Raw genomic sequence first — 21,938 nt, forward strand, 5'->3', positions numbered from 1 at the left:
TCACTAGTAGAACGCTAGCAAGCGGCAAGCGGCAAGCGGCAAGCACAAGCGCCAATAGTGACTTGGCCCACTACTGTGACGGAACCAGAGAGTGCGGTGGCCATCTCGGACACGGACGTGGCTGCTGTACACCACTTTTGTCATAACCGCACTTACATTAACTCCGCCTCAAACGAACCTCTCGGCATCTACCAAACATCCTTGCCCCCAACAAATCCACAACATCTGGTTCATTATTCAGGGCCTGCATCTTTGTTCTCCTACTTATTGCATGTTCTCTCTATTGTGAATCTCCACCATTTACCCCATTATACGATCTCTTGTTATCCCGCCTAATGGCGTAATCGATGGCACAGGAACGCACGCATTCGCAGCGCACGAGATCGGTTGCTCCTTCGATTTTTGACGAGAACGAACCGACTTCTGACGCTTTCCATTCTGCGACCCCTTCTTCTCTCATTTCTAGCCTCAGGTACATACTCGCGCAATCTTTATCTTCCCTCGCCACTTCTTCTTTTGTCCTCCCAAGCCAGACTCCTCCTCGGCTCTCTCTCTCTCCCCAAGCCGTACACCACAACTCCAGATCACACTTGGCTCACCCTCAACGTCCAACGGCTACCATCTGCAGTAACCGTGGGAAGTTGGGAACGGAGTCGGGTATCATATAGAACAAGTCACTCATGTCTGCCAGAAACACTCGTGCGTCCGCCCGACAAGCAGCTACCTCCTCCGATCTAGCCCCTACCACGCCATCCCAACCTACTCCCGCAGCCCGCCCATCGAGGAAGCGCAAGGCTGCTGAACGCGAACCCAGCCCACTTCTCGAGCCCGAACCTGCGAAACCGGCAAAGTCGAAACGACGCCAGAAACGCCAGAGGACGACGGAACAGGAGACTACGGCTGCACCAGCGGCTCCACCTACAAGGCAGAGGAAGGGAAAATCTACAGCGGTCATGGCGAGTCCGGGGTTAGTGATACTGGTGGAGGTTCCGGTGGCATGTGTGATATACTGACAATGGTTATAGAGCGTCTGCTGGCCCAGCAAATGAGGGAGGAAGCGCGGCTAGCTCTGCAACTCGCAAGTCTAATAGAAACAAGAAGAGCAACACAGGTTTGTGTCACAGATCGAGGAATTATCTACCACAGTACTGATGTAATCTCTCTTAGATTTGGCAGCTGCAGCAGCGGCAACACCAACCGCACCGCGAAAGTCGAAGAAGCAACACAAAAATGCCGAAGCCGAGGCGGACCCCAACGAGGGAAATGATGTAGAGCCCGGCGATGAGGATGATGACGACGAAGATGACAGTGGTGATAACGACAATGACGATCTGCCGCGCGGATTCAATGAAGAAGACGAAGATGATGATCCGTTTGGAGGGTTTGGCGGCCCAGGAGGCCCACCACATGGCCTCTCGAACACGCTAAGGGCCCTCAGCGGCATGATGTCTGGGGTATCGTCGAGGCTGCGCGAGATTCTAAGCAACCTAAAGCAGAAGGAAGACCCTTCTATGCAACTTATTGCACTTCAAGAGCTGTCGGAGATCCTGCTAGTTTCTACGGAAGATAACCTATCTGGGCACTTCTCTCCCGACGCATTTGTCAAGGAGTTAGTGACCTTGATGCAGCCCTCGGATTTCGGAGAAGAAAATCCGGAGATGATGCTTCTTGCGTGCCGATGCATTGCCAATCTTATGGAGGCTCTGCCGGCGAGCACAGCGAACGTCGTATATGGCGGTGCAGTACCGATTCTTTGCCAGAAACTCCTCGAGATTCATTATATCGATTTGGCAGAGCAGGCTTTGAGCACCCTGGAGAAGATCTCGGTCGAGTATCCGGCTTCCATTGTTCGCGAAGGGGGGCTCACAGCTTGCCTGACCTACCTCGACTTTTTTGCTACGAGCACGCAAAGGACCGCCGTTACTACAGCTGCTAACTGTTGCCGAAATATCCCAGAGGATTCGTTCCCGGTTATTCGCGATGTTATGCCGATCTTGCTCAACGTCCTTAGCAGCAATGATCAGAAGGTTGTAGAGCAGGGTTCCCTGTGTGTATCTCGAGTCGTGGAGAGTTTTAGATATCAACCGGCTAAGCTCGAGGAACTTGTCAGCAGCGATCTCCTGAAGGCTATTCTGCGCCTTCTCCTGCCAGGCACCACCAACTTGATCGGGCCAAGCATCCATACGCAGTTCCTTAGGGTTCTGGCCTTCACAGCGAAAGCAAGCCCTACTCTCTCTGCGGAACTCTTCAAGATGAACGTAGTTGAGACGCTATATCAGATTTTGACCGGTGTATCACCACCAAATGGCGTTCACGACGTCGCCTCTAAGCTAGACAGCGTTGTCATTATGCAAGCTCTGATACACAGACCCCGAGAGCAGGTTATTGAGACATTGAATGTCATCTGCGAGCTCCTTCCTGGCGTACCGCAAGACCTGCCCTCGTTCATGGATGATGCATTCGAGATTGCAATTGCCTCTGAGCCATCGAGCACGTCGTCGCGGAAGAAGTCGCTGAACGAGAAGCGAATCGAGCTCCTTGAAGGCTGCAAGGAGGAACTGAAGCGCTTTGCTGTCATCCTGTTCCCCACGCTTACAGATGCGTTCTCGAGCACGGTTAACCTCAGTGTTCGCCAGAAGGTTCTCACGGCACAGTTGAAGATGTTGTCTACGCTGGATAGGGATATTATTATGGAGGCCCTTCGAACCTTGCCATACGCATCGTTCTTGGCCGCTATATTGTCTCAGCAGGATCACCCAACTCTGGTAAACTCGGCGCTTCAAGCTGCAGAGTTACTCCTGACCCGTCTGGATGATGTGTATCGCTATCAGTTCTACCGCGAGGGTGTCATCACTGAGATCACCAAACTCGCTCAGTCTGCAGAGCCCGTAGAGGAAGAGGGTAAGAAGCCCGAGTCAGGTGAAGCTACTGAGAATGCCGAGGCGAAAGCTACAGAGGTAACTGTGGGCAATGCTACGGCCGAACCGGCAGTCGCAAATGATAGAGATGAGGAAGATAACTCCTCAGACGGCGACAACGATGATGAGAATGACGTTGACATGGATGATCCCCAAGATGACAGATCGGTGAGCGATGGGAGCTCTCGGACGTCTAGTGTGTCGTTGGACGGCCAGCGCCATTCATTGCCTGAGGGGGTGACGACAATGCAGCAGCTTATTGTGCAGCGAGCCAAGAAGTTCCTCGAAATCCACGAGAACGAGAAGAACAGCAAGATTATGAAGAAGAAGGCGACGAAGATACTTTCGAACTTGCAGGATTTGGCGGTGAAGATTGAGGATTTCTATCTCCGCCAACAATTCGGGGATGGCGTAGAGCTGTTTGACCAACTGGCTGCGTACTTCGACGGTGATGTGCTGGAGAGTGTTACTAGCGCAGAGCTGTTGAACTCCGAAGTCGTTCGTGTGCTTTTGGAGGTCTTCAACAACCCCGATGAAGAACTTGCCAATGATGCGCGATCGGCGTTCCTTGAGGTGTTTATGGGCCGCACTGTTAACAGAAAGCCAAAGACGGCGACTGCAGACTCTCCAGCCACGCCATTCAGTGTTCTCATTCACAAGCTGCAAGATTTGCTTAGCCGTACTGAGCACTTCGAGGTTGTCACTGTTCACCAGAATACTTTCGATGGCAATAGGAGCAGTGCCGCATCTATGCTTGCGAAACAAATTCGCTTGAAGCTTGTTGCAGATGATGACTCCGATATCCCTCGTGCGTACCGAAACATTATGGTGTCTATCCATGCAATTGCAACCTTCAAGGCCCTTGACGACTATTTACGCCCTCGCATCAGTATTTCTGAGCGCTCAAGAAGCTCCAGGCATCGTGATGGACTGAGCGGTGCGCTTGCAGCTCTTGCAGCGGCAGGCATGGCCAACCCTTACGGACCTCCTAGCGCGGCCTCGAGACTGGCAGAACGTCAATTTGCCGCTGCTATGGCTGGACACGCTGCCCCTCCTCCACCCCCCTCCGCTCCAAGAAGCTCGCGTAGGCACAAGTCGAAGACTGCGCCAACTCCAGCATCGGCCACGGAATCAACAACTGGAACCCCGCAAGAAAAGCCTGCCCGCCGCTCTAGTCGCCGTCGACAGGCTCAGTCGGATCAAATCCCTCCTCCGCCACCACCACCTCAGCAGGATGATGATAGCTTGCAGGGCGCCCTTGAGTGTGCTGATGAGAGAATGCTCTCAGAAGATGATGAGATGGATGATAGCGCTGCACTTGATACGATTGTTGGGGAGCTCAATGAAGAGATGGAGGAGGACAATGGCGAGGATCCTGGAGCTGTTAACCTCGAGGTTGCAGTGGGTGGAAAGATTACAGCCAGAAAAGAGGATGGAACTAAAGTAGCCACTCCAGCACAAGCGCCGCCAGGCTCAGTAGCTGCACACGGCCCACCCTCTGCGCAGCCAGCTACATCTGCACCGCCTGCCGCTGCCACTCCGACTCAGCCAAACAGGCCGATGTCTTATGCGGCGGCAATCCAAGCCACCCCTCAGGACTGGCATATTGAGTTTAGTCTCGACGACAAGCCTATCTCTAACGAGATTACAATCTACAGAGCTGTCCACAGCACCACGGGACAGATTGATGAGCAGACAGGCCGCAACGTCTGGTCGGGTGTCCACGCGATCAAGTTCAAGCGGGTTACAGGACCTCCCCCAGCTGAGCCAAGCTCCTTCACACAGGCAAACGAGGCGGCTGAGACAACCGCGTCTGGCATTCCAGCTTCATTAGACAAGCACCCAGCCACATCCTCGATTCTGAGACTGTTGAACATTCTTCATGCTCTCAACGCCAATATCGATGATGTTTTGGCCGAGAACAAGGACACGCTGAAGCTCAATGTCGAGCCCCTGTCTCAATTTGTTAACACGAAGCTGACCGCGAAGCTCAATCGCCAGCTCGAAGAGCCACTCATTGTAGCGAGCAATTGTCTGCCTAGCTGGAGCGAAGATCTGGCTCATTTGTACCCGTTCCTCTTCCCATTCGAGACGAGGCATCTGTTCCTTCAATCGACGTCGTTTGGGTACGCTCGATCGATGACTCGCTGGCAAAATGCCCAGTCCGCGGATGAATCACGCCGCGATCGCCATAGAGACGAGAGGCCATTCCTTGGACGTCTCCAGCGCCAGAAGGTTCGCATCTCGCGTTCCAAGATTCTCGAGTCTGCCTTGAAGGTTATGGAGCTCTATGGTGCCTCCCAGAGCATGCTGGAGGTCGAATACTTCGACGAGGTAGGAACAGGACTTGGGCCTACGCTGGAGTTTTATTCAACGGTGTCCAAGGAGTTCTCTAAGAAGAAGCTCAAGTTGTGGCGTGAGACGGAGGGCAACGACAGTGACGAGTATGCCTTTGGTCTACGCGGTCTCTTCCCAGCGCCCATGTCTGAGGAGCAGGCGCAACATGAGAACGGCAAGAAGATCCTGCACCTGTTTAAGATGCTTGGCAAGTTTGTGGCTAGGTCCATGATTGATTCTCGTATTATTGATGTTTCATTCAATCCTACCTTTTTCAGAATCGGGGATGAGTCGACAACCGTCACGCCTAGTCTCGGAGCTGTCAAGACCGTTGATGCGCAGTTGGCGGCTTCGCTCAAGCTGATCAAGAAGTTTGTGCTAGCGAAGAAGGCTGTTGATGAGAATGGTAGCTTTACTGCGGCTGAGAAGGTCGCTGCTGCTGAGAATATCCTGGTCGCTGGTGTGCGCATTGACGAGCTTGGACTGGATTTCACAATGCCTGGGTACTCGTCTATCGAGCTCATTCACAATGGATCCCATACCGCAGTCACTATCGACAATGTAGACCTATATCTCGAGAAGGTCATTGATATGACTCTCGGCAGCGGTGTACAGAGACAGGTCGACGCGTTCCGCACTGGATTCACGCAGGTGTTCCCGTACTCGGCATTGAGCGCGTTCACCCCAAACGAGCTGGTCATGCTATTTGGTCGTGTAGATGAGGATTGGTCTTTGGAGAGTATGTTTTACCCCTATTGCATGATTATTGTTTATATACTAATTACAATCGCAGCATTGATGGATTCGATCAAGGCCGACCACGGCTTCAATATGGACAGCAAGAGTGTAAAGAACCTGCTTCAAACTATGAGCGAGTTGAGCGCCACCCAGCGTCGTGATTTCTTGCAGTTCACTACGGGAAGCCCGAAGCTTCCTATTGGGGGTACGTATTTTCACACATGTATATCCCTTTTCATTGCTGACAGAAAGCACAGGCTTTAAAAACCTCACGCCGTTGTTCACCGTAGTCTGCAAGCCGAGCGAACCACCCTACACCTCCGACGACTATCTCCCCAGCGTCATGACCTGCGTGAACTATCTTAAGCTGCCAGATTATACCGATCTGGAAGTCATGAAGCGCCGCATGGACACTGCTATTAAGGAGGGACAGGGTGCCTTCCATTTGTCTTAAACAAACAAAAAAGTAGTGACGAATTTTGGGCCCCCTCTGAGTTGGGGATCTAATTAATTTTACCAGCTTTCTACGATGCGCCCCTTTCTAAGCGGACATCCCACTAAAAAAAGAGAATGTGCATAAATCGTTGAGGTGTGGCTACGTCTTTTATCTTCGTTATTTCCTTTTTTTATGTTTTTTTTTTCCCGAAATGAATGGGAAATATGTATTTATCGAGCTCTTTTGCAACCCTTTCCCCAGATATGATAGGCATGAGATATGGGTCCCGTTTTTTAGGAGGATGGGACGTGAAGAAAGATAGCATCACAAGGGAAGTTTCAGGCGTTGGGGATGGATGGGGGGAGGGGAGGATGGGAGTTGATGTACTGATTGATGGACGCTGGTTTGTTGGGATGGTTTAGCTTAGATAGAGGAATTGATTGGTTTTTGATGTGAGTGTTGTTTGAGATATGGTGGGAATGTTTGATGCTGTGTAGGAGGGGGGGTGTGTGTAGTGAATCATTCCCCTTGTTGTATAACCGTACCATCCCCAGATTCAAACATCCAGTGTCTACCTCATCTTTACACAACTCTGAATCCGGCTCAGCCGCCTTCTTAATGGCTAGTCGGATTTCGGCGCATTCTGTAACAACTCATTTCGCCGGACAAAGGATGTAGTATTTGCTGAACCGAGAAACCCGTCTTCTCAACGACTCCGACGGGATGTTTTGCCGCGGATTAATGTCTCGGTACTCAGGCCTGCGTATAATCAGTATCAGTCATTGGAGTTGTCTGGACAGAGTAGGTTAGCGTATTTCCCCTCCAGCTAACAAGGGTCATTTTTAGCGTTGGCCATTAAAATATCATAATGCGGGCGCATCTCCCAAACCCCCACCAATGACTCTCCCAGAATAAACAAATACATGAAGATGGAAAGCCTGATCTACGAAGACCGCACATACGCATACGAATCTCCACTCTCACTTCCATTTGACTAGATATGCGAGTTTAATATTCTGATATCCATTCATAATCTTGCTGTATTTTCTGGAAATATGGCGCCGGAGAGCTATAAGAGTTGGGAGGAGATGGGGGAAGATAGGGAGCAGCGCATCGCTGAGCTCAAGGTATGTCCAGATCACTCTGTAGGGGGGTGGAAAACGCGCATAATTTGTGCTAACAAGGTATCTGCTCAGCCGCGCTATTGCCCGCCCTTGGATGAATCGATGTTCCTGGCAATCCTGTCAGATTACGATCTCTCGTTCCCGAAAGACTCAGAGGATGCGTGCAAGACCCTAGACATGCTGGCGGAAGATGCGTATGCTGAGGAATCTACGGGGTTCGATCCGAGTGGGGGCAGTGGTGCGCCGGTAGATGGGGTGGCGCAGGATAATAGTGAGGGGCATAGCACGTTTGCTTGGAGTAGTACGACGGATGATACGTCGTTCAGCCAGGGCTTTGCGACTCTTGGCCTCGATGGGTCGGATTTACAGAACTTGAAGGATAAGGCTGCGGGGGGGGGGGCTAATAGCTATGATGCCCAGTTCAAAGGGATGGATCTCGCTGCGAAGGAGGCTGTACTCTTCGAAACATTCCCTGGCCTGAAGCCGTATGATATTAAGCATACGCTCAAAAAGTGCAAGGGTGGTACTGAGAAGGCCATGGAAGAACTGCTGAACCAAGTCTACCTTGAAGAAAACGTTGGTCGACGACAGGGGATCGAGGGGTTCTCAGAGAGCGATATCCCACCTGTTAAAAAGAAGGGCCGGAATCGAAGGCGACAGGAAGCATCTGCGCAAAATTATGTCTCGACGACTTCTGATACACGTCTGGAGGTTGCTGAGAGCAAGTGGGAGAGCGCCAGACGCGATGTAGACACCATTTCAAACCTTACTGGCGTGCCAACCAAGCAGGTCAGCTCACTATACCACAAACACGGCACTCTTATCCCGCCTGTCCTCAACGCCATCATCGACGCCCACCAAGAGCTAGGAATCGACGATAATGACAGCTCTATGCATCTTAAAGCCTTGGAGCTGAACCAAGACTACCCCGCCATTCCCATCACGAGGCATCTAGCTATCATCCAGATATGCACCACCGCACACTCATTACCCCGCGACCTCGTCAGGGCCCTTACATCTCGGTCATCCAGCAGCGGTGCACAATCCCCTACGAGCCCCATCCAGCTAGAATTCCGCCTCGCACCCCCCGACCTGTCTGGCCCCTCCGAGAGCAAGCTGAAGCCAAAATCCCACAACGCCGTTTACACCGATGGACAAAGCTCGCAGCAGACCTCCGCTTACGCCACAGATGGAAAGGACTACAAAACCCTCCGCAACGAAGCCTTCAACCAAGCCACCGCCGCCTACCGGAAATGCAAGTCCGACCGCCTGATGGGCAGCGCGGCAGCGTACTACTCCTCCGTCGGCCGAGACTACGACGCAAAAGCTAAGAGCGCCGTATCAGCTACCGCGGACGCAACGGCCGCGCGGCAGTCGACTACGTCACAGCTGGACCTTCACGGGATTGGCGTAGCGGACGCGGTGCGCATCGCGAGGGAGACGGTGACTGCGTGGTGGGTTGGCCTGGGGGATCGAGTGAATGGACATGGGGGGTATAAGATTATTACGGGGAAGGGGACGCATAGTGAGGGGGGCGTGGCGAGGGTTGGGCCGGCGGTTAGTAGGATGTTGATTCGGGAGGGGTGGAGGGTGGAGGTGGGGAGTGGGTCGATGGTTGTTACGGGGGTGGTGAAGGTGGGGAAGGGGATGTGATTTGATTTACTTTGATGTTTTTGAAGCATGGCGTTGGGTTGGGGTGTTTGGATAGCCTGGGTATAGCGGGCGAGAGCCATATCTTAGAGCGGGTGCGTCGATGTCTTGTGTAAGGAATATCTACGGCAATACAGCGTTGCTTTTCTATATCGGTGTTAGATTTACCTACGTGGATAGAGCGTTGTTTTTGTTGAGCAGTGTTAGATTTCATAAGCAGCCGAATGTCAGTATATACACGACCATAATTCTTGGGCCAAAACTGGGTAGTAATGTTTATTCAGACAGGCAACTTATAATATATATCCCCATCTCTAACCCTATAACGAGTCCTTCCCCTTGTCATACTCCGACAAATCATACTCATCAGGATACCTCTCCAAAATATCCTTCAACTCCGCCCTCTGCGCCTTCAGCTCCGGCGTCAACTCCTCATAAATATCCTCAAACATACTCAAGATCTCCGGCTTCTTCTCCTTCTCCGCCGCCGAAAACGCCTTCAGCAGCTTCTTCTTGATCGACAACCGCGCCTCCGTCTCCTTCGCATCATCCCACAGCCCCTCGTTCTCGAGGTACTTCCGGAAGCGCGTGATTGGGTTGTCACGGCGCTTCCAGTCCTCGACTTCTACGCGTGCGCGGTAGGCGAACGAGTCATCCGATGTGCTGTGGTGGGACACGCGGTAGGACATCGCTTCGATGAAGACTGGCTTTGCCTCACCGCCGTCTGATGTGCCGAGGCAGAGACCCTTGGCTCTCTTGGTGGCTTCCCGCACGGCGAGGATATCATTTCCATCAACACGGATGCTGTTGATCCCGTACCCCGCAGCACGGCTGACGATTCCATCACCGCGGTACTGATCAGCCGTCGGCGTGGAGATCGCATACCCATTATTGCGGCAGATGAAAAGCACCGGGCATCCGCGCGTAGCCGCAATATTAAATGCAGCGTGGAAATCACCCTCAGACGCCGCGCCCTCGCCAAAGAGGCAAACAGCGATGCGTGGCGTGGACTTGGGGCTGCTCAGGTGCTGCATCTTCAAGGCGTAGGCGGCGCCGGCGGCATGGGGCAGTTGGGTGGCTAGGGGGGAGGAGATGGTGTGCACGTTCAGGGCGGTGCTGCCGTAGTGGATGGGCATGTTGCGGCCGCGGCCGGGGTCTTTGGTGTTGGCGAAGAGCTGGGACATGGCGTCCGTGAAGGTGAAGCCGCGTTGCATCAGGAAGCCGACTTCGCGGTATTGGGCGAAGGCTACGTCTTCGACGGATAGGGCTGAGGAGGAGCCTACTGCGATTCCTTCCTGTAATTAGGTTAGACTTGTAGGTGGCAGAGTTGTGTGGGAAACTTACCTCTCCGCTGGACACCATGTAGAATGAAATACGACCTGGGCATAGGGTTAGCTGCCATGGAACTTAAGCTGGCCCTGGGACGAGCAGTCTACACACCTTGCCGCTGAGCATCAAGACAGATAAGATCCATTATGCTGACTCCCAACATATCAGTATATAGCTTTACCGCCTCCTCATCACTAAAATCTCGTTTGTAGGCCTTGTCAACAATGACGCCCTCGCTGTCCATGACCCTGTAGCACGATATAACGTCATTATCTTTCGGGTTATGGAAATTCAAGTCGGTGGTGAATTTGGCCTCCAGGGCACCAGGGAATCGTAGTCGATCATCTTTGTGCTCGCCCGATCGTTGAGGGGCTCTCGAGAAGCATCGTCGTGCGGCAACCGGGCAGACTGACGATAATGATAATGAGCGTCCAGCTCGCGCCAAACAAGCTCTTGGGATACGGGGATTCATGGTTGTAGGATGATGATTATTGCATGCTGTCTGCCACCGAGAAACATTTATTTCCTCTCGTAGTTTCCCCTCAAAGCCAGAGCGGATCCCCTCAACGTCGATGTTCACTTGTTCGCCAGCAGACCGTGGGGAAGGTGGACACCAACCTAAGCCGCCGCTATCCGACTCGCTCTGGTTCGGTCTGTCTTCACTGTTTTGGGGTAACTCAATGGATGGCTTACGTAAGAATCGCTCCTGTGTCCCATGCACGATGCATCCTTACGTAAGCACGCGGCTGCTCGGAGGCTTAGCTTATTCTTGGCGCTGGGAAGCTTTCCATAGCGTAGCCTTGCTTGAAGCCAACTCCAGATATAAAAAGATTCAACGCTGAATTGAGGAGCACAATGGCCTCAAGAACATTATGCAGGCCTTTGGCAAGGTCCGCATTCAGGGCTACCGCACCTTCAAGGTCCTTTACGGCATCAACTCTAGCCCGCCAGGCGCAAGGGTCACCAAACCCGCAACAACAGAACGGGGAGAAATATACTCACTTCGGCTTCGAGAATGTTGCAGAGCATGAGAAGGCACAGAGAGGTACGCCCTTCCCTTCCCCTCCCTAGTCTCTCTCCTTTCCCCCCAGCTCCCTCCTAACCACCCCCCAGTCGCCGGCGTCTTCTCCTCCGTCGCCAGCTCCTACGACACCATGAACGACCTCATGTCCCTCGGCATCCACCGCCTCTGGAAAGACCACTTCGTGCGCTCCCTCAACCCCGGCTCCAACTCCGGCTCCCTCACACCCACTACCGGCCCCTCCCCCTCTCAGGGCTGGAACATCCTCGACATCGCCGGCGGCACCGGCGACATCGCATTCCGCATGCTCGACCACGCGCACAACGTGAACCATTCCCCCCACACCCGCGTCACCGTCTCTGATATCAACCCCGACATGCTCGCCGAGGGCCGCAAGCGCTCGCTCGAGACGCCGTATGCGAACTCCAAGAACCTGGATTTCCTTGTCGCGAATGCGGAGGAGCTCCCTATTCCGGATAATAGCGTGGATCTGTACACTGTGGCGTTCGGGATCAGGAATTTCACCGACAAGGAGAAGGCGCTGCGCGAGGCGTACCGCGTGCTCAAGCCTGGTGGAGTGTTTGCGTGCCTCGAGTTCAGTGGGGTCACGAACCCGCTATTCGAGGCGGTGTATAAGAGGTGGAGCTTTGGCGCGATTCCTTTGATCGGCCAGCTCGTTGCGGGGGATAGGGCGAGCTACCAGTATTTGGTTGAGAGCATTGAGAAGTTCCCGAGGCAGGATGAGTGGAAGAACATGATCCAGGCTGCTGGGTTCGTGGTCCCAGGGAAGGGGTGGGAGGATTTGACTGGTGGAATCGCCGCGATTCACAAGGGTATCAAGCCGGTTGAGAAGTTGTAAGGCAATCCCTTCACACTTATGTTCTATTTTGTACAGTATATTACAGGAATGGCATGGCACGGCGTATCAGAAGGCAAGCGTGGGAGTAGTATTATAGAGCACACAGGCTCAAGTGTATCATATCTGATTTTTCTATGCCACATCTTCATCTCCGTCCCCATGGGCAACCACGAAAGCGTGACCTTATAAATACACGCAGCGCCAGTGCTTGCAAGAGGCAGAGGAGTACTATGCTCAGAAATACAAGGAAGGAAACGTAATAGCTATCATCGCAATCAACGTGATAAACGTGAGGCGTAAGCTAAAGGTAACTCCAGCCCCATCTCAAAGAATCCCGAATACAAGTAATGCCTAGTCGCCTACGACAAGAGAAATGTGGCCATTAAGGTTATCATGTATCGAGAATGTTGGTGGAACAATGCGACAAGGTAAAAGGTATATCGTGAATGCAAGACTTAAGAAGTAGGCGCGGTCGATGTCGCCGGAGCAGCTGGCGCCGATGTCGTAGGCGAGGTGTTGCCGTCGCCCTTGAAGCTACCTCTTCCACCGCGAGCGCGTCCTCCCCTCTCGGTGCTGCCTCGTCCACCTCTGGCTCCACCACGACCACGTCCGCCACGGCCACTCTCGCTGTCGCTGGCGCCTCCTGCGCTTCTATACCCGGCCTGTGGCGCGTTTGGGTTGCTGCCACCGCGGCTGCTGCCCCAGTTGCCGGCACCGCCACGGCTAGATGGGTAAGTGCCCCTGCTATCCTTGGCAAGGAAAATCTTCACGAGCGGCCTGCTGCGATCCTCCATGGAACGAGTCTTGACATCATCTGAGAGGCGTGCCAGTGCCTCATCTCTCTCCTCGGTTGTTTTGAACTGAACAACCTTGTTAGATTGGCCCCATTTGTCGATCTTCGCGATCTTGGCCTTATCCTCCTCAACGAAGAGATCCCTAACAGCTTCGTCGGTTTGAACGTTCATAACAAACAGGCCGATGATATCCTGGGACTTCTGAGCTGGCGAAGCTGCAGCATCTGCAGAACCGTTGGTTGTCGATCCATTGGCACCAGCCGCGGGAGTCTTCTCATTCTCCTTGGAGGCAGTAGGAAGGTTGACTACGTTCTGAGCCGGTTGGGGGGTGGCTGGCTTCTGTCCTTGGAATGGGGCAGGCGAGCCTGTTGCGCGTGGAGGGTTGCTTGCTGGACCTCTTGGCTGCTGCTGCTGGTTTGACGCACGTTGCTGTGGAGCATTAAATAGCTGCGATGCAGCTGGTCCTGCAGGAGAACGGCTTTGGGCCGGTCCAGTTGGCGCCGAGGCGAGTGCGTGGCTTGCTCCAGGAGTGCCAGATCCCGTCGCCGGTGCTTGGGCAGGCTGTTGCTGGTTGGCCTGGGCCGGGTGTTGCTTGGCACCACGGTGGGCGAAGTTGAAGCCTTGGGCTCTCATTTCGGTTCCGATTCTGCCATCCTGGATCTCCAGAACCAACCATCCAAATGCTGCGTCTGCCAAGTTGAAGTTCCACATGTTCTTAAAGGCACTTTCGTCAACTTGTCCAATAGCCGTAGCATTAGAACCACCAACAGGGCCGCCGAATGGGTTACCACCGTGGGCAGTCGTGGGCATCTTCTCAACTATGCCGAGGGCATTGTTCAGGAGATTTTGCTGTGCCTCATTTTGTTGGATCGCTGGCTGAACCTCACCCTTGACAGTCTCCCATACGTCGTTGAACGATGCCTTGGAGGCAGCGAGCTTGCCACGGTAATGGTCAAGAGTAGGGTTGACACTGAACTCGTTGTAAGAGCTACCGTAGCGGAAATGAAGACCAGCGGAGATTGAGAAGTCTGCCTTCAAGGTGACAGACAACTGGTTCAGAATTCCCTCCCTGGCGGGCGATGCATGCGTAATGAAAACACGCGTCTCCGTTGGATCGTACACGCGGTTTGCAGTATCTACCAACTCACCCATCTGCAGTAGAGTGGTCCACATGGTTCCTTGTCCTCCAGCAATGGTGGTGCGACCTTCGCCATTGTCGAACAGCTTGTGCATGACAACTGCTCCGCCAAGTCCTAACAGACGCAGCTTAACACCTCCAACCTCCAGGAGCATCGAGCGCGCCTCATCGATAATGTGAAGCTTGTCGACTTTGTATTCACCAGATCGGAACTTCTCCAGCACTCTGACATCCTCGCAAGCTCCCCAGACGGTGTAGACGGGAACATCTAGCTTGAGCGATCCATTGAGGAAAGATGGAAGCTCGGAGAGAGGTAGATCGCTCGCTGGGAAGCGGGACTTTACTGGTCCTGTTTGCCCTGGTTGCTGAATTGCCTTCTTTATTGGTTCGGAAATCAAAGGTGAGTATTGGGCGACATGCTTGAGGGTCCTAATCACATAAAGTCAGCAATGCGATACTGCGATCTAAAGCACATGATGTGCTTACTTGTCTGCGATACGATCCAGGGAGGTCTCATCGTAGAAACCAAAGTCGCCAGTGTGTATGATGTGGTCGGCGCGAGCTTGTTTCGCGAGTTCGTTCAGCGATCTTAAGTTGCCTTCAGTAGCGTTAGTATTTAGCGTCGATGGTAGTGAGATTGGAACACACCTCGAACGTCTGCGACGCAAAGTACTCTGACACCCCCAGTTTGTATGACACGTCCGTGGTTCGGAAGAAGAGGTGCAGCTCCTTGTGATAGGCCGGTGTGACCTGCTGTGGCGCCGTTGGGAAGATAGCCTCCTTGGTTGTTGTAGGTATGGGGACGCTGCTTCATGGTAGTGATTAGCCTCAGTCCATTTAGCTTCGGGGTGGCTCGAGAGCCTGGGTGGTGCGGGTGTTGTTGTGCAGCCAAATTAATAGCTGCAGTCATTTTGAGAGATTGGGCAGCTGAAACTGCAGGTGGCGTGGTGTAGGTACGTGAAGTTTTTGAGGCTGAAGTATGAGGAGAGACGGGAGGGAAGGGTTTAACTAACAGAAGCCATTATATTGAGATGGGGTGGTGCACGTCGCGCAGTTCAAGGAAGGTGTCGTGGAGACTTTGTATCCCAGTTAACAGAAGGAACGAAGATGGTGTGGTGGTCGGGGTGTAAAGTATAGAGGGAATTGTAGTGTAGATGCACAAAGTTTGAGGAAGGAGGAAAGAGAGATGGAATTGAGTTGCGATAGTAGTAAGTAAGGTAGGAGGATCTTTATGCACCAGCAACAATTGACGGAACTTCTGGTCTGAGATTGCCTGGTTGAGCGTAGCGTCCTTTGGTCTCATTGGCGAACAAACGCGTTGAAGGCCTCGCCTCCTTAACAAAACAGAGTAAATCCGTAAAAGGGAAGAGGTTCGATTCATGGTGAATTCACCATTCTGGTCATCTTTATTATATTTATATAGTTCAATTACATTATTATTATCGGGTTAAAACTGTGAGTGGGGGGGTATCACTGTAGCTAGGGTGCAGTGATGGCTTCACACCAGCCATCATCAAGAAACGGCCGTTGTCCTTCTCCAAATCATTATTGCCGCGACCGCCGCGCATACAGTTGCTCCCAGGGCTACGTATAGGCCCGTCCTGTCCGGAGGCTCTTCCTCGCTCTTTGGGAATGCGATGCTGGGGTTGATGGCCGCTTCAGCTAGTGTGACAAACAGTTCGCTAATGCTATGCCATGTAACGCTGACATGGAGAGGCGCATTCATCATCAGGCCAACAGTGTACTGGTCTGGTTGCTGCTCGCTCCTCTGCGTTGTCTTGTCGAGGTCTGCTTTGAGGGCAACATAGATATTCGGAAGATCATCGAGGTGTGGGTACTTCTTCCGCAGATTGACAATGTGAGAAAATGAATCGGGATCGGACGAGTCGTAGGTGTAACAGATAAGATCGCATGCCTCCAGTTTCGATGTATTCTCCAGGATGGCAGGTTCTAGCTCGCCAAGCTCCTCCAAAATGAGGTAGCATTGCTTGCCGCCCTGAAGCTCCACACTATTGACAGCAGTGCGAGGTTTGATAGTCGGATGATACAGCGAATCGAATGGCCGGTTGAGGAAGGCATCCAGGAGCGACGATTTTCCAGAACCTGGGGCCCCGAGAACGTAACACAGCATAACATTGCGTTCAACACGGCCTGGTCGTCGGCGCCTCTTGCGAGCCTTGGTTATTTTCAGGGCAGCCGTCGTAGATTCACGCGAACTTGTGGGTTCAAAGCCAAGGTAAGCCAGGTATGACAGAGTACTTTTCGGTTCAACAAACGTCGTCATACTCCATTGGGCCAGCCAGCCTTGAAGAGTAACAAGGCCAGCATCATTGCGCACTGTAGAGGAAGGGAAGGAGGAGTCATTCCATGATTGCGGTAAGCCAGGGGTTGGGGCGAACAGTGCGGCAAGTTCGTCATTGTTAAGTCCGCCATCGTTGTCCTTATCAAAGACCAGAAATAGATCAACGAAGAACCGGTACCCTGCTGGGCTAAGTTCCGCTGAGGCGTACTCGGGGACATCAAACTTTGGGTTGAGGAAGCTATCTTTAAGGCTGAGACTGTCAGTGTACTGAAACGCCCTTAGGATGATCCAAATAGTCTCATGGCGACCCTTCTCCGCAAAAATCTTGTTTAGGTGTATAAACCCGTCAATATCAATACCCTGATCCACAGTTGATCTTTCGGAGCCCCGGGTTATGGATAGCTTGATGTTCTCAAGATCATCTGGCGACAAGGGTTTCTGGAAGCATTTGGCCTGAAAGGCATGCATCTCCTGGTCGTTCAAGTAGCCGTCCTGATCCTTATCACACAGATAGAAAATCCTACGTAGAGCAACTACTGCTGAAGGCTTCAGCACGCCTTCTTTCGAATCAAAAAGCGGAGCGATAGGGTGTGTCACAGCCTTTTGACACAGGAAGAAGACTTCGTTGACATTGTGATGTTCGCGCGCGCTTGTTCTGATGCAAGAATCGATTTCTTTGAACTCCGCCATCACCGGAAGCATCTCATCCTCGACAACTTGCGCAGTGGTGCCATTAGCTGTAATGTCGGACTTGTTTGCACAAAGCACAACGGGAACGTTGACACCAAGTGACCGAAAATACGGCATCCAGAACAGAGCTACGCGCTCATAGCTGTAGTGGTCCGAGTATACCAGTAGTATAACATTTGACTTTCGGATTTCTTTGCGCAAAGTATTTCTCTCTTGTGGCAGGGCAGATGTATCGACGATTGTCGTGGTAACATTCTCTGGGGTGCCGATGCTTGGTGGGATAGTGATATGTGGCAGAACCGACTGTATTTTATTCGTCACAAAGATGTCTTTCACCAGCGATGTTATCAAGCTGGACTTCCCCGTCCCTTCATCGCCGCAGACACATATGCGCACTAAAACGGTCAGTTACTATTCATCCAAAAAGTACTTATCTAACGCTGCAGCAGGGTTTCTCCGTTGTTACTGACCTGTCGCCATGGAGCCGGCCACACACGCTACGAGCAGCCGATATGTTTATTGGCAGTCTTCACAGTCAATCATTGCGATCAACCTGAAGCCTGCGACAAGTCTCCGTGGAGATAGACAGCTCGGTCGATGGTTGCTGGTTTCTCCGGAGGTTGATTTGAGTTGGAACTCCTATCTATCGATTGCGAAAGGGAAGCTGTGGGCAACAGCTCTGTTTGTGACCCACCTTCGAACGCCGCGGAAGCCCGTGTCGGACTTTAAACGATGTACCCCGTTTTTCACGTGTGGGCGTATATCGCGGACACAATGGGAGACTCCTCAAGGAAAGAAATTCTGTTACACACAGATTTTACCAGTATTCTTTATAAGGACTAGATGAGATAGTGGCAGAACCGTCATTACTGCGTGCCATAATAACGTCAGATCAAGGATCCCCTCGCGGCACGAAGGCATGAGTGATCGCCAACTGTTCGAGAACACTGCTCCACTTACCCCACACTGTGGTAGACCCTCCACAAAGGCCTACAAAGGCAAGGTACTGTACAGGAATTGATCCAAGCAATTGAGCCGCCAGGCACTCAGTTCGACATCTCACCCCCAATCTCCTCTCTACAAAGGCTCAAGGCGACGACATACCTATCGCTCGCACTTTCAACAATCCAGCCGGCGAGTAAAAGACGTCAGCGATCATGTTGTAAGTCGCGCAAGCATTCAATGGCGCAATGCTCCGTGGTTCCCCATACTGACGAGACCCCCCATAGTGTTCTTCCGCCCCCTCCTCGATATCTCTCGCATGCTGCCTATAATGCGGCTATAGCTGCTGGTCAGGTGCTGCCTATGATCGAGACGAACAATATCCTATCGACCCCAACAGGACCCGAATATCAGCTGCTCGTTGGAGAAGGTCAGCATCGCCACCTGGTGTAGGCGGCAATACTGACAAGATCGGGCAGGGACATACGTGCTTAAGGAGGATTTACATCTAGCTACGCCTCCACCGCATCCTTCAGAGGCTCCGACTATTAACCCGAACCCTCTTGCCACAAACCCCCAGCCGGCTTCGGCTGGGACAAAGATATCATTACTATCCCTCAGCACCCGCAATTCGGCACCATCATACTTTAGACAACGGGCGAATTCGAGATTGAATGCGCCTATACATGAGCACCCTGGTGAAGAGCGGGCATCGGCAGAGTTGGGCACCGAGGGTGGCGCAGGTAGCCCGCGAAGCAGTAACATTACCCACACACTATCCCATGCTTCAACCCCGGCTTTCGGAGAAGGCAATTCGTTGCTTTCACCCCAAGTAGGCAAAGATGCCTCAAAACGCAGGAAGCCGAAGAACAACATGGCAAAGAGCAACTCTTCGTTCATATCCCGCGTGATCACTAACGAGGGGTTGGCAAAGCGCCTGGCGGACCGTCCTTCGGATGGGATGTTCGCATTTGTTAATGTCAATCGAGCCTTTCAATGGCTTGATCTTTTCTCGCCGAACAAGGTAAGACTAACGAAAAACCCCTGATAAAGTGGTACTAAAATCAATACAGCAAGATTATCTGACTAAGATACTGTTTACGAAAGCTCACTGTTTGTGCCACGATATTAACACCGTGACTAAGAGCGCCACTCATATGGACTTGATTATGGGCTTCTCCACCGGTGAGATTATATGGTATGAACCAATCTCGCAAAAGTATACACGTCTAAATAAGAATGGGATCATCAACGCGACTCCCGTGTCGGAGATTCGCTGGATACCTGGATCCGAGAACCTCTTCCTCGCAGCACATATGGATGGGTCTCTTGTTGTATATGATAAAGAGAAGGAAGAGGCCGCCTTTCTTCCGGAAGAAAAGAGCAACGAGGCTTTGGATGTCATCATCGAGGCTGACGGACGTGAGAGCTTGCACATCGAGAAATCCGTCCATTCTCGAAACCAAAAGGTCAATCCGGTGTCGTTCTGGAAATTATCGAACCAACGGATTAATGCATTTGCATTTTCGCCAGACAACAGACATCTTGCGGTTGTCTCCGAAGACGGCACTCTCCGGATCATTGACTACTTAAAAGAGGAGTAAGTTACTCGCACCACCTACCCTTCTACCTTCCAAGCTAATCAATGCCTTAGGCTCCTGGACCTTTATACAAGCTATTATGGTGGCCTCTTATGTGTGTGCTGGTCACCTGATGGGAAATACGTCCTCACAGGCGGACAAGACGATCTCGTGTCGATATGGTCAATGACCGAGTCAATGATCGTTGCGCGATGCCAGGGACATCAATCGTGGGTAACAGCTGTAGCATTCGACCCCTGGAGATGTGATGACAGGAACTACCGTTTCGGAAGCGTTGGAGAAGACTGCAGGCTACTGCTGTGGGATTTCAACGTGGGCATGTTGCATAGGCCGAAAGCTGTAAGTTCAACTATATGACAATGCTTGTGAACAAGGATTCTAACACTCCTAGGCTTCGGTGCGGCACAGAAATAGTGTCTCCTCGCGTTTCACAAATGCGCTTCAGAGAGCTGAAACGCAGACTACGATAGCAGGTCGGGTTACCGATTCCAACATATCCACAGACACGGACGAGGGATTGAAGACCGGGCACCCTGTAGAGCCGAAGTCGCGGGTCGCTATACTCCCCCCTGTACTGGTAAGTGCAGTTCTAAAACAATGCTTAAATGCAAGATCTAACCGAATACAGTCCAAAAACATCGGTGCAGATCCTCTCTGCTGGCTGACGTTCACTAAGGAGGCGATTATAACAAGTTGCAAGACAGGTCATATTCGAATTTGGAATAGGCCGACTGATGCTGCTGGCACCCCTGAGAAGCCTACTGTGTAAAGCATAACTTACTTCCCGATTACAATATAAGCAGCTATCAGACAGAGAACAATATGTTGTAACGTAGGTCATGGTGTAAGTCGTCTAATGGCGTAGATCGCGCAGTTCGCCCAGCCACAACCTGGTTGGTCTCGTATTCCCAACCACAACCCAACAATGGTCTGTAGTAAAAGCGTACGTGCTGCGGAACTCGAAGTTCTAGTCGCTGAGGCAGTTTTGGGAATCCAAAAGAAGTACAAGTCCTCGTACGCAGCTACAAAAGCTCTTAAGACTTTGCAAGGACACTGTGAAGAAACGACTAAACGGCGGCCTCTCACGCGTTAGAGCACGCCAACAACAACAAATTCTTTCATACTAACGGCTACGCACCTAGTCATCGAATTTTACGAGAGATTGCAGATGAAATCCGCATCAACCGTTATTGCATCTTCGAACTTTCTGCTGATAGGCGCGTCCCAAACACACATGACATCACATACACCCAAATTCCAAACCTACCTTTAGGGCAGGAGTGGGTTCTATGCTTCATTAGACGCCTATCCACACTTACAAGTACGACTAGGAAGACGGATCGAATCACAAAGGATGAACGGTGTTACAAAAGACGTGGTAGTAGGATGGTTTGACGCGTACAAGGACCTTGTGACGCGTCTCAAAATCAAAGAACACAACGTATATAACATGGATGAGACTGGCTTTTCGATTGGAACTATAGAATGTACTCGAATCATTGTTGATTCCACGCTCCGTATGCGCCATTAGGCTCACCAAGGCCGTCAAGAATGGGTGTCCGCAGTGCATCTATCTAGACGGCACGGCCATCAACCCTCTTATCATGTTCAAAGGTCTCAACGTTTTGCAAAGCTAGATTCCACAGGAGGTTATTGATAAATGGCACTTCTCTACAAACTCGAAAGGATGGACAAGCAATCGTAGATGGACTCGAGTGGTTAAAACGCGTGTTCGAGCTAGCAACGCGTGCGAAAGCAGATGGAGGACAACGACTTCTTATTTGTAATGGCCATGATAGCCATATAAGCGGAAACTTTATATCACATTGCATATAGAATCGCATCTCGCTCCTTATACTGCCACTACATACTTCACATGTGTTGCAGCCGCTCGATGTTGTAGTTTTTAGACCATTGAAAAAACGCCTCACAACCACACTATTCCCGCTTAATAAAGCACAGCTCACGCGCATACAGAAAGCGGAGTGGTTAACCACATACATAAAAGCAAGGACAGAAGCTCTTTCGATTCAGAATATTACCTCAGCTTAGAGAGGCG

At 51.9% G+C, this 21,938-nt stretch overlaps 7 protein-coding genes across 7 annotated transcripts; 4 read left to right on the forward strand and 3 right to left on the reverse strand.

The window, feature by feature from the left end:
* Positions 1-112: 112 nt before the first annotated feature.
* On the forward strand, positions 113-6,886 carry UFD4 (Ubiquitin fusion degradation protein 4). Its single transcript, XM_024471197.1, has 6 exons — positions 113-472; positions 692-967; positions 1,026-1,111; positions 1,168-5,994; positions 6,049-6,198; positions 6,251-6,886. The coding sequence occupies exons 1-6, from the start codon at positions 348-350 to the stop codon at positions 6,445-6,447; spliced, it is 5,661 nt and encodes a 1,886-aa protein (XP_024320951.1). The 5' UTR covers positions 113-347; the 3' UTR covers positions 6,448-6,886.
* Positions 6,887-7,324: 438 nt separating this feature from the next.
* Positions 7,325-9,465, forward strand: VC83_07631 (uncharacterized protein). Its single transcript, XM_024471198.1, has 2 exons — positions 7,325-7,556; positions 7,626-9,465. Exons 1-2 carry the CDS (start codon positions 7,485-7,487, stop codon positions 9,204-9,206), a joined length of 1,653 nt encoding a protein of 550 aa, XP_024320950.1. The 5' UTR covers positions 7,325-7,484; the 3' UTR covers positions 9,207-9,465.
* Positions 9,466-11,345, reverse strand: VC83_07632 (uncharacterized protein). The gene is made up of 3 exons (XM_024471199.1): positions 10,644-11,345; positions 10,548-10,582; positions 9,466-10,498 (listed from the first exon to the last, which is right to left on the reverse strand). Exons 1-3 carry the CDS (start codon positions 11,002-11,004, stop codon positions 9,524-9,526), a joined length of 1,371 nt encoding a protein of 456 aa, XP_024320949.1. The 5' UTR covers positions 11,005-11,345; the 3' UTR covers positions 9,466-9,523.
* On the forward strand, positions 11,346-12,517 carry COQ5 (2-hexaprenyl-6-methoxy-1,4-benzoquinone methyltransferase). The gene is made up of 2 exons (XM_024471200.1): positions 11,346-11,577; positions 11,646-12,517. Exons 1-2 carry the CDS (start codon positions 11,388-11,390, stop codon positions 12,410-12,412), a joined length of 957 nt encoding a protein of 318 aa, XP_024320948.1. The 5' UTR covers positions 11,346-11,387; the 3' UTR covers positions 12,413-12,517.
* VC83_07634 (uncharacterized protein) lies at positions 12,518-15,612 on the reverse strand. Its single transcript, XM_024471201.1, has 4 exons — positions 15,358-15,612; positions 14,993-15,152; positions 14,831-14,942; positions 12,518-14,773 (listed from the first exon to the last, which is right to left on the reverse strand). Exons 1-4 carry the CDS (start codon positions 15,364-15,366, stop codon positions 12,868-12,870), a joined length of 2,187 nt encoding a protein of 728 aa, XP_024320925.1. The 5' UTR covers positions 15,367-15,612; the 3' UTR covers positions 12,518-12,867.
* GEM1 (ERMES complex Ca(2+)-binding regulatory GTPase gem1) lies at positions 15,590-18,142 on the reverse strand. The gene is made up of 2 exons (XM_024471202.1): positions 17,807-18,142; positions 15,590-17,731 (listed from the first exon to the last, which is right to left on the reverse strand). The coding sequence occupies exons 1-2, from the start codon at positions 17,814-17,816 to the stop codon at positions 15,858-15,860; spliced, it is 1,884 nt and encodes a 627-aa protein (XP_024320947.1). The 5' UTR covers positions 17,817-18,142; the 3' UTR covers positions 15,590-15,857.
* VC83_07636 (uncharacterized protein) lies at positions 18,143-21,672 on the forward strand. The gene is made up of 7 exons (XM_024471203.1): positions 18,143-18,498; positions 18,566-18,708; positions 18,758-19,302; positions 19,352-19,878; positions 19,933-20,218; positions 20,271-20,456; positions 20,508-21,672. The coding sequence occupies exons 1-7, from the start codon at positions 18,494-18,496 to the stop codon at positions 20,646-20,648; spliced, it is 1,833 nt and encodes a 610-aa protein (XP_024320924.1). The 5' UTR covers positions 18,143-18,493; the 3' UTR covers positions 20,649-21,672.
* Positions 21,673-21,938: the final 266 nt, after the last annotated feature.

This window comes from Pseudogymnoascus destructans, assembly GCF_001641265.1.
Source record: "Pseudogymnoascus destructans isolate 20631-21 unplaced genomic scaffold scaffold_23, whole genome shotgun sequence".
Taxonomy (NCBI): Eukaryota; Fungi; Ascomycota; class Leotiomycetes; order Thelebolales; family Thelebolaceae; genus Pseudogymnoascus; species Pseudogymnoascus destructans.